Source organism: Vombatus ursinus, unplaced genomic scaffold (assembly GCF_900497805.2).
Source record: "Vombatus ursinus unplaced genomic scaffold, bare-nosed wombat genome assembly UNPS02014794.1, whole genome shotgun sequence".
Lineage (NCBI taxonomy): Eukaryota > Metazoa > Chordata > Mammalia > Diprotodontia > Vombatidae > Vombatus > Vombatus ursinus.
The window spans coordinates 14,102,214-14,114,262 of NW_020954572.1; the positions used below are offsets into that span (position 1 = coordinate 14,102,214).

Genomic DNA, 12,049 nt, shown 5'->3' on the forward strand with positions numbered 1-12,049 from the left:
GGTAGGGGGGAGAATGTTCTCCTAGCATTAGCTGGCAACATGAGATATTCATCTAAAGCAGGGGGAGTTCTTAACCTTTTTTTCCTGTCATGGGCCCTTTTTGACATGGCATTCTGGAGAAGCCTATGGACTCCTTTTCAGAACAATGTTTTAAATGCATAAAATAAAATGCTCGGGATGAAGGAAAGGAAACCACAGGTGTGTTTCGGCCTCATTAGCCTGCTACTCATTGTGATTGGAAATGATGAGTGTAGCTGAAGAAGATAAAATGCAAGGAAATAAGAAATTGGCAGTTAATGGAAAGTTTGAGGGCAAAAAGAAGTACTGACACCCATGAATTCCCCTCTGTTTGTTACAGTCTCTGTGTAGTGAAATCAAGCAACGCCGACGTGGGGTGACCTCAGTCCTCCGCTTATGCCAGCACCTCTTGGATGACCAGGAGACCTGCAATCTGAATGCCGATCACCAACCTATGCAACTGATCATCGTAAACCTCGAAAGAAGATGGGAGGCCATTGTCATGCAAGCTGTCCAGTGGCAAACGAGGCTACGAAAGAAGTTGGGCAAGGAGCGGGTGAGTGATGCTCGCTTTTAAAAAGGCCCAGTGTTCTCCTCCTCCTCTTCTTTTTTTTTCCACAGAAGGACCATTCTTCTAGGGCTTGGCAAACACTTTCATCCTACAAGCGGCTTTGCTGACTAAAGGTGCGCTTCTCTTCTTTCAGCAGATGAAGCTCATTTTTTCTCCCCACGGGGCTTAGATTTGCCTGACTAATAAGATGCATTTTAATGTCTCAATGCTCTGTTTTTAATAGCACGCAGGTTTTTATTGAACCTCACCAAAGCAAACCATTAATTCATTCAATTTCTTAAATCACCCCTTGCCCAGAGTACCTGTTAATCATACAAGACCCCACGAATATTTTGCTAGGAGGCGGTTCTTTACTTTCAGAGCATATGGGCCAGTGCATATTTTCTTGAAATAAAGCAGTATTTACCTTTCTATTACATGACGTGGGTGAGCTCTGATTTAGACACCAATCCTCCTTTATTTCCCACCTGAGGCAGATATGTGACAGTGTCACATTGACACATTTGCTAAGAGAGGAAGTTTCAGCTCAATCTTGGAAGAAATCATTCTTTCTAAGTTGAATTTGAAGTTCCGTTCGTTATTGCCAGTCTTTCACTACTACTGATAGGCATCTAGGTGGCAAAGTGGATAGAGTTCCAGGCCTAGAGTCAGGAAAACCTGAGTTCAAATCCGGTTATGTGACCCTAGGCAAGTCACTTAACCCCTCAGTTTTGCCTCAGTTTCTTCATCTGTCAAATGAGCTGGAGAAGGAAATGACAAGCCACCCCAGTATCTACCGCAAGAAGATCCCAAACAGAGTCACAGGGAGTTAGACATGACTGAAAAATAACTAAAAAAAAAAAACGCTATTACTGCCATTGACCTATGGAAATGAAGGAATCACACATGACTATGAATGTGATCATGAGATGGAGTAGAATATGAACATTGATATCTAAGGTCTGCAAAGTGCTTTACATGTATTATCTCACTTGATCCTCACAACCACCTTGCCAAGAAAACCCCAAATGGAGTCACAAAGAGTCAAATAAGACTGAAATGATTAAACAACAACAAATTATCTCCAATTTACTCATGAGGAAACTGGGGCTGAGAGAGAGGTTAAGATAATTGCCCAAGATTACATAGGGAAGCATGGGTCTGAGAGAGGTTGTTAGGTCTTCCTGCCTTCAGAAGGTCTAGTGCCCTATACATTATTCCACGTTTTTCATGCATGAACTTGGGGATAGCATTCTGTTTGTATAATGCCTGACATTTATGTTTGAACAAATAAATTGAATAAATGAAAAGGGAACCACTCCTGGCCCTTTAGATCCCCAGTTCCATATCAGTGGAAAGCTGGGGATTCATAGTTCTAGCAATCAAAAGGAAAAAATCCTTTCATGGCAAAGTGAGGTCTTCACTGAATTCCATTTTTAATAGTGCCCTAATAATTGTTGTCTGGTATGTTTGGCATCAGGGACTAGGAACAGAAGGGGTAATGAATTAGTTGGCTTTCTAAGCTCCCTACACATATATAGCTACCCTGAGTCTAGAGAGTGGGATATTAGCCTCTGGGGTGCTGTTCGGTGGTTCTAAGCTAAAGTTTTCAAATTGCCTACGACTTGCAAATTATTACCAATAATTATCAAATTGGTTATGTTTTCTTGAGACCACCTGTTGTGAAACTACTTAGTCATTGTGTTGGGGTGCTATGGTGCCTTTGGGGCAGTGAGAGATAGGAAAGGTTGTTTTTTCTCTGGGAAATATCTGTGGCAGTGGTTATTAAATGCTGAAACAGGAACCAAAGAGAGCTCTGCGAAGCCTTGAATGTTAATTCTGCAATCTGATTTTCTTAGCATTCAGCCTGCTTCAGGGAAGCAAAACTGAATTTCTTTTGGGATTCAGAAGAAAATAAAAAGATGGCAAGAAGGTAGGAGTAGCTCTCTGAAGACTAGAAATTAGAATTGTCTCTGGGAGGGGAGCTTTTTATATCATTTCTGGAATAAGGGCAAGCTTCAGCAGTGGGAAGGCCCTGAAGCTACAATTTTGGAGGCTCTACTACAACTTAGCATCAGTTAGTAATTGTGACAAGAGCCACATTGATCCTTTTTTTGTTGTTGTTGTTATTTGTTTTCCAGGCAAGAAGTTGCTGTCTGGGCCAGTAGAAACAGTAGTGGTTAGAAATAAATCCTTGTGGGTTACATTGAGTAGGGAACCACTGTAAAGATGGATTAGACTTGGGAATGGAATGAATTTCTGGAATATGAAAAGTCCAAGGCACTGAGCTAAAGACTGTTTAATGTTTGGGTGTCAATGGAGTCTGAGATGTCTCACTCTGTTTTCTGGCATGCTTTCATGGGATGAAGTTCAAGTTGGCTTTGTGGGACCAAGATATACATTCCTGGTTTTCCTCTCTACTGAGCATTAGCAGAGTTTTGCCCTTGTCTTTGGTTGGGGTTGCTGTGTTGATGGTAATTCTCATTCAGAATGATTTTGAGAAAAGAAAATGATTTAGTGTATCTCATATAATCAGGTGGTGCAGTGGAGAGAGTGCTGGGCTTGGACTCAGGAAGACTTATCTTCCTGAGTTCAAATCCAGCCTCAGACACTTAACTAGCTGTGTGACTCTGGGCATGTCACTTAACCCCTGGTTGCCTCAGTTTCCTCATCTGTCAAATGTGCTGGCGAAGGAAATAGCAAACCACTTTAGTATCTCTGCCAAGAAAACTCCTTATGGGGTCACAAAAGTAGAACACGACTGAAAACAACTAAACAGCAACATAGAATCATAAATGTCTGAGATTGAAGGGATCTTAGATCATCTAGCTTTACCCTTTTATTTTACAGATAAGGATACTGAAGCCAGGGAAGGTAAAGTTGGCAGAGGCAAGACTCAAATAAAAATCATCTGACTGTAATATTGGAAGACAGATTTATGTAGTAGATAGTCAAGAAAGTTCTGAATTAAAATCCCATTTTTGACATCAACTCGCTTTAAGATTGTGGACAAATCCCTTATTCTCCCTGATCTCAGTCTCCTCATCTATGAAATGGGGATAAGATTACTTGTAGTTTGTTCAATTGATTGCTGTGAGGCTCAAAGAGATGATGTATGGAAAATATTTTGTGAAACTTATAAGTACCATGCAAGTGTCAGCTACTATTATTTCCACTACCATGTGGCTAGAAGTGATTTATCCTTTCCATTTTTTTATTTTTAAAAAATTGATAACTTTTAAAAATATCACTTTCATTTTCAAATGCATTTCTCCCTTCTCCCTTACCTGGCAGATGTTATTTTGTAACAAAGATTAAAAACAGAGACTTACCACCTCTAAAAATATGAGCTGTAGTCCATACCCCTAGGTCCCTGCTTCTACAATGAAGAAAGGAAGAAGGTGTGTTTTCTCTGGGATGGCACAGTGGATAGAGCACTGGGCCTAAAGTCAGAAAGACTCATCTTCCTGAGTTCAAATCTATCTTAAGACTCTTACTAGCTTTGTGACCCTAGGCAAGTCACTTAACCCATTTCCCTCACTTCCTTACTTGTGAAATGAACTAAAGTAGGAAATGGCAAACCACTCCCGTATCCATGCCAAGAAAATCCCATATGGGGTCACGAAGAGTCAGACACAACTGAAACAACTCAGAAACAACATATTTTCTCAGCTATATAGCATTTTCATGAAATTCCCATTTATGTTGTGGTAGTTATTTATGGTTTTCCTGGTTCTATTTATTTCACTCTGTATCAGTTTATATTGCTCTTCCCATATTCTCTGCATTATCCATATTTCATATTCATCCTTTCTTACAGCACAGTAATATTCAATTATATTCATATACCACAGTCTTTTTTGTCATCCCCCAGTTGATGGGTATAACCCTTGTTCTAATTCTTTATTATGACAAGCACTGCAATGAATGTTTTCATATATAGAGAACCTTCTTTATTATTTGTCTTTCACCTCCTTGGTGTATAGGCCTAGCAGTGGAATCAGTAAGTAAAAGGGTATGGACATTTGAATGATCATCTTTGCATAATTCCAAACTATTTTCCAGAATGATTGCACCACTCTACACTCCATTAACAACGCCACTCTGCCTACTTCCTCTCAACTACTCCAAATTGACTGTTTCCATCTTTTGTAATCTACACCAATTTGTTGGGTATGAAGTGCAAGCTAGAGGTGTTTTAATATCTATTTCTCTTATTGTTAGTGATTTTAGCAGTCTTTCATGGTGTGTGTGTGTGTGTGTGTGTGTGTGTGTGTGTGTTAATAATGTGCATTTTTTTCTTGAGAACAATTTGTGCACAATCGATTGTGGAATGCCTCTTGGTCTCAGATTTTTTTTTTAAATCTCCTATATTTTTGAATTATCGCTCCATTGTCAGAGATATGTGATGCAAAGATTTTTCCCAGATCATCCTCTTATTTTTGCTGTATTGATCTTGGACATATGAAGAAGCTTTTCAGTAACTTATGGTCAGAAGCAGCACAGGAAGGGTGAGGCAAAGGAGTCAGAGGATCTGAGTTCAAAGCACCCTGTTGATACTTATCATCTTTGTGACCTTGGGAAGTAACTTAAGCTCCTTTGGTCTCAGTTTTCTCATCTGTAAAATGAGGTGGTTTGACCAGATGGCCTCTAAGGGCTTCCCAGTTCTAGGGCTATGGTCCTATGATTATTTGTGATCCAATTCTTGTTTGGTACAGAGTTCTTTTCCTACCCAGATTTGTAAAAGATACTCCTGTCCATTTTCCTCCAAATCTCCAGCAGGCAACTAGGTGGATGGAGGGTCAGGCTGAGGGTTAGGAAACTCATCTTCCTGAGTTCAAATGGGACTTCAGACACTTACTAGTTGTGTGACCCTAGGCAAGCCACTTAACTTCTGTCTGCCTCAGTTTCCTCAATGTAAAATAGAGATAATAATGGTACCTACCTCTCAGGGTTGCTGCGAGGATCAAATGACATAATAATTATAAATCACTTAACACACATAGTAGGTACTATATAAATGTTAGCATTAATGATGTTGATGATGTGACATTTTTACATGTAAGTCAAGTATCCACTTGGAAGTTATTGTAGTAAATGGTGTAAGGGGCTGATATAAGCCCTTCACTTTTTTGGGCAAATTGTTTTCTAGTTTTCCATGTAGTTCTTATCAAATGTTGAGTTTTTCCCCAGGTAGTTTATATCCTTTGTTTGATTAATCACTGGACTACTGCAACTGATTCTTTCTGCTTCTTGCTTATCTAGTCTGTTCCATTGATAATTTTTTCTGTTTTATTTTTTTTAACCAGTATAACATATATATTTTTTTTAAAGATTACTAGCTTAAAATGTGATTTAAGGTCTGCAAACACTATTCTTCTTTCATTATTACTCCCCCACCCCACTCCATTCATTCTTTTGAGATGGAGTAATACTTCCTCCAAATGACTTTTGTTATTATTTTATCTGCCTCTATGAAGTATTATCTAGTTATAAGGCTAAATCTGGAAATTAATTTAGGTTGGATCATAATTTTTATTACATTGACAGAGCATAACTGTGAGCAATAAGCATCCCTCCCATTGGTTAATGCATTATTTATTTAAAGAATGTTTATTAATTGTATTTCTAGAAATCTTGGAAGATTGACTCCCAGGTTTTTTATACCTTTTGTAATTGTTTTGAATGGGATTTTAAAAATATTTTTTCTCCAAAAATTTTTTATTGCTGAATAGGAATGCTGACAATTTTTATAGATTTATTTTCTTACTTTACTGAAGTTATTAATCATCTTGATTAGTTTATTTGGTGACTCTCTAGAGTTTTCCAAATAAATAATTACATTGTCTGCTAACAGATAATTTTGTCTGTTCTTTGCCAATATGTTTTTAATTTCTTTTTTTCTTCTGCTCAGAAATCAATCAACCAATAAAAAATTTAAACCAGGCGTTATACTGAGCTCTGAGCATTTCTCGGACTGCCAGAGAATAGTGGGGAGAGGGTTCATCTTTAATTACTCTCATATTTATTTTAAAATCTCCTCATATTTCTTCATTGAAAATAAATCTGCCTTTGATTTACCACCAAAAATGTCCCTTCAATGCCTATACTATACTTTTTAGGGGTTTTGGCATAACTAAGCATTGTATTTTGTCAAAGGCTTTTTCTTTTCATATAATCATTTGGTTTGTTTTAAATGTTTATTTATATAAATTATTTTCCTAATTTTGACTCACGTTCAAATCACTGGCATAAATCCCATGTGGTCATGGTGAATACTTAGGGGGTTATATTGCCACCGGTCTTTTTGCCAGAGTTTTAGTTGAAATATTTATATTGCTACATATTAGTGACATGGGTCTATAGTTTTCTTTGTTTTATCCTTCCCTGTTTTAAGTATTAGGACTATATTTTACTCTTAAGAAATTTGGCGAAATATTTTCTTTTTCAATTTGAGAAAAAAATTGTACTACTTTATTAACTATTCTTTAAATATTTGATTAAATTCGTATGTAAATCCTTTTGGACCAGGGTTATTTTCTTTTAAAGTTCCTTTATGACTTGAATTTCATTTGATGTATCTTTTCAGAGAATCACATTTTAGTTTGATTATTTCCATAGCTTTTGTTTTCCTTTTTATTGATTTCTCCTCCCATTGTCAAGATTTCCTCTTCCCTTTTCTTATTTCAGGTTTATTTGTTAAGGGATTCATGGAAGCTGTTTTCAAATATCCAAAGGGCTATCATGGAAAAAGTAACAAACTTCTTGACTATTCTCAGAGCATAGAGCTAGGATGAGTTCATAGAATTTATGGAGAAGCAGACTTCATCTTGGTAGAAGGAAAAGATTATTTGCCTAAACTAACAATCAACAAATATTTATTAAGTATCTATTTTGTGCTAGGCACTATGCTAAATGCCAGCTACAAGTACAAAAAAGAAAAAGAAGGTCCCTGCCCTAAAGGAATTAACAATCCAATTGGGGAAGTCAACACACAAAATAAATCTAAGGGGAAAGGGGAGGGAGATACCTGGTGTGGGGAAACATGGAAAGTCAAAGAAGTTCAAAATGAGTATAGCTAGGTGGGAAATGAGATGCCTGACCCCTCCTTAAATGGAAGTTGAGGAGTTCGTATCTCTACCCTTTAATAGAGTGCCCCCACTCCCACCTCCAGGGTTCTGGTGAGATCTGAGTACCAAGGATGATTGGATATTACAGGATGATGAGATTTCCCACTGATGAGATTCTTGGGGAAAACAAGAAAACAAAGAAGTCCGAATATAAATTCATCTTCCTAGAAGTACAAGAAGTAGTCAGGTAAACTACTACTCTCAACCTAATTTGGACCAACAAAGAATTGTGTTAAAGGATTAGAAGTGATGAGAACCTTGGGAAAAAGTAATGCCATACACACTTTGATGACTAAAAAGGAAAACAATGGATGTGTGCAGGAGCATTTTTTAGACTTTAGAAAAGCAAATTTCGGAAAGTTAAGAGAAGAGATAGCTATGAACCAGTCCATGAAAAGAAACTCTAAAAAGAAACATAACTGAGGAGGAATGGGAATGCTGCTGTTTGAGAGGTTTAGACCGGAGTACAGGACAGGGTTGTCTGGAATGAATTCACAGACTCAAGCATTCTTTAAATCAGGGTGGTGAAGATTTATTGTTATACTATACAGTGGGCAGAGGTCCATAAGGAATTCTGACATGGTGGTCGCATAGCTCCTTAGGGAACTTGCAACCCAACAGGAATGATTATATAGAAAAAGCAGTGGATTATGTGCCAAGTATGCTAATTAGGTGATAACATATAACTAAGTCATTCACTACTGGAAACTGGGGAGGGAGTTTCCTAAGGGGTGGGATTTTGGTCTGTTATGTCTGTAACAAGATAGTTTCAGGAATTGATATCTATAGCTTGAGCTCTGGATTGTACATGGTAGCTGTGAGCATCAGTGCTTGATGGTTCTCCTGGTACAAGATAGTTCTGTTCATACAAGGGAAATTCTACAGAGGTCAGCTTGTTCTCGTAACAGGGAGAGATAGTTTGCCTCACTGGATCCATTCATGAGTCACTACCAGAGATAGGGTCTTTGGGTTGGAGGGAAACTTTCAGGGATAATGTTTCTGAGGCCAGGGAGAAATGTGATCCTGGAAGTGGAGTCCAAGTACATGCACCCAAGCACCCCAACAGAAACTCACAAAAAAATGAAATTCTAATGATACAATTATAAAGAATCTCAATGAGAAAGAAAAAGGAACAATATAATATAATATTAATTTCCTATTAATATAATAGGGAAAAGACTGATAAGATCATATTTTAAAAAGGGACTGGTACAAAAAGTGAAAGCAGGGGTGCATAACCAAGGAAAGATAATTTTTAAAAAATGGACTTTCAGAATCCTTAAGACTCACAAGTCTGAAGGGAATCATGAGATGTCATAAAAGTCTTAAGGGATCTTAAAGACCACCTGGTCTAATCCATCCCTAAAGTAAGAATCCCTTCTAAGATGCACCTGATAATTAGTAATCCAGTCTTCATTTGAAAACCTCCATAATGAGGAACTCACTACCTCTAGAGTCTAACTGTTAGAAAGGTTCTCCTGTGAAGCTGAAGTCTGTTTTTCTATAACTTCAAAGAACTGATCATAGTTCTATGGTCTGAGAACAGTAGAGAAATATATCCCTTTTTTCCATAATAGCCCTTTGAATATTTGAAAACAACTACCATGAATCCCTTAATTTTTCTCAGCTCTATACAGCACGTGACCCATTTCTTCTATTGACCCTCATATGATATAGCGTTAGGTTGGCTCATTGTGTTAGTAACTCTCTATTGCTCCCTGTCTAGCTTATTATTGTATGTCCTTAATTATGATCCCTCAAGGCAACTAAGTGATATAGTAGGCAGGGACACATTGGATTGGGAGTCATGAAAACTCAAGTGTGAATCCTGCTTATCAATTAGGATAATAGCTCCTATCTTCCAGAATAAAAGAGATAAAATTTGTAAAGCATTCTGTGCTTAATAAATTAGTTGTTGTATATTTCTAATGCATTAGTCTGACCTTGCTCAAAACTTTCAATGGCTCTCTATTGCCTATAGGGTAAAACATAAAACTCCCTATGACATTTAAGTTCCTCCACAATAGAGCCCTAGCTTCTCTTTCCAGACTTCTTTCTCTCCAGTCTAATACACACAGTCATTCACGCCTACTTCAACATCAGCTGTTCCTCAAACTGTAAACATATACCCTCCTCGGCATACATTTTGCCTGTCTCCTATGATTGATACAAACTTTTCTACATCTCTACTTACTAATAGCCTTTTCTTTCTTCAAGGTCCAACTTGAGGGCCACCTCCCCCATGAAGCCTACTTTGATCTTCTAGCTGAAAGTTATCCTACCCTCCTCCTACTTCTATTGACCTTTTCTCTGGGTCTCTCATTTGCCTGTATTACATACTACCTGACATCATGCTTATTTGTGTTTAAGTCCTATCCCTCCTATTTTACTGCAAGGGACAGCAGCACCTAGCACAGTGATATGGATAGAATAAGCATTTAGTAAATATTGGTTTAGTTGAGCCATGCTTGTAAGGGTTGTATCTGAGTAAAAAAAAAAAAAAGGCCTGAGAACCTCTTTTATGAGTAAAGGGTGTGCCTTTTCTAGCTCTTGTTTGCCTCTCAAATTAATGACTTTTTTTTTTTACAATTATTTCCTCATTGTTTTGCTCGCCTCAAGTCTCTCCCCTCCCTAAAAGGCAAAATGATTTTTGTAAAGGACACAAGTCTGGTCACATCCCTCTCCTGCTTGATAAACTCTAGTAGCTCCATATTACTTCAAGGATCAAACATAAACTCCCCCTTTGGGCATTTAAAACCCTTTAAAACTTGACCCTACCCTCCTTTTCCAGCCTTGTTACAAATTATTGCCCTTCAGGTATGTTACAATCCAGCTGACCTTACTGCTCTTCCTACCTGGCACTTAATTGTCTGTCTCTTTATCTGCACCTCTTAAAATGCCCAGTTTTCTTCAAGGATCACAGTAAATAACACCTTCTATATAAAGCCTTTTTGGATATACATAGATACTAGTCTCCCTCCCCCAAATTACCTTCTATCTATGTTTTATATGCTTATAAATGTACATGTGGTCTCCCCTGTCTAGATGGTAAGCTTCTTGAGGGCAGAGAATGTTGCATTTTGATCTTTGTATCCATAATGTTTAGCATAATGCCTGGAATATAGTACGTGCTTAATAAATGCGTATTGATTGATGGACTTTCTGACTTCAATTTTGACTGCTCATAAGACATCTTGGTATATTGGAAAAAATGTTCCGAATAGCCAAGGTAACTAAATAAACAACCTCTCCGTAAGTGAGATGTGTGTGTATATTTACATAATTATGTACGTGTGTATATATACAAATGTAATATAGTTTATTTTATAAACAATATGTATTCCTACATACATATTATATATATGTGTATATATATATGCATACATATACATATATATGTAAAAATAATAGAAAATACAAAGTGACAACCTACCATTAAACATACAGGTTGTAAGTATATGTTTAATAATATTGGTAGATATGACAAAGCAGGGTTATGTAGCAAAATGAACCATAGTGTGATTGGGAATAAGAAGGTGTTAGTCCTGACTCTGACCACTAACTAGTTGTATGACTTTAGTCAAGTCACTTATCTTTTCAGGCCTTAGTTTTCTCATATGTAAAAATGAAAAGGATTAATTTGATCTCTAGGTCTCTTTCTCTCTCCCCAGCTTTATATGAGTATATACAGTGTATGTCTAAATACCTAGAGAACAGGAAGCGGATTTTGTTTTGTTTTTGTTTGTTTATTCTTTATGCAGGGTCTACTGTGTTTTAGGCTAGGGATGGGGAACCTGCAGCCTTGAGGCTACATGTAGCCTTCTAGGTCCTTGGGTGCGGCCTTTTGACCGAGTCCAAGTTTTACAGAACAAATCCTTTTATTAAAGGGATTTGCTCTGTGAAGTTTGGATTCAGTCAAAGGGCAGTACTTGAGGACCTATAATTTAGGTATTTAATAAATGGCAGAAAAGCAATCATTATGAGTAACAGGTAAAAGACTGGCAAAGTCTTATTTGAGAATTAATTGCAAAGTTCTATTAGTAAGAAAATAACTTCCTAATGTCTTCCCACTTATTCCAAACCCTACCCTCCCTAGTTTAGGTACTTATATACTGAAAGCATAGGACTATTTAATCCAGAAAATATTTTGCTTGTTTTATAGCATATTGTCCATTGGTCAAATATTCTGTGCACACAAGTGCTCACAATTATACAGTAAGAGACCCCCTTAGCCGATCAGAGATGAGCAGGGCAGAAAAATTTTGCCCATTTTAACTAACTTGGAATAGTTCTCACTTTTGTCCACTGCCTTAGTACTGACATAATTTCTCTGATAAATTCTAAAGTCATT

General features: G+C 37.3%; 1 protein-coding gene across 1 annotated transcript in view; it reads left to right on the top strand.

Annotated features, from left to right (window-relative positions):
- The window catches only part of AKAP6 (A-kinase anchoring protein 6), a 470,308-nt gene that overhangs the window by 409,776 nt on the left and 48,483 nt on the right, over positions 1-12,049 (top strand). The window contains exon 12 of the mRNA XM_027870237.1: positions 359-574. Within this exon, the coding sequence (XP_027726038.1) occupies positions 359-574 (216 nt within the window). The remainder of the gene's footprint in view (positions 1-358; positions 575-12,049) is intronic.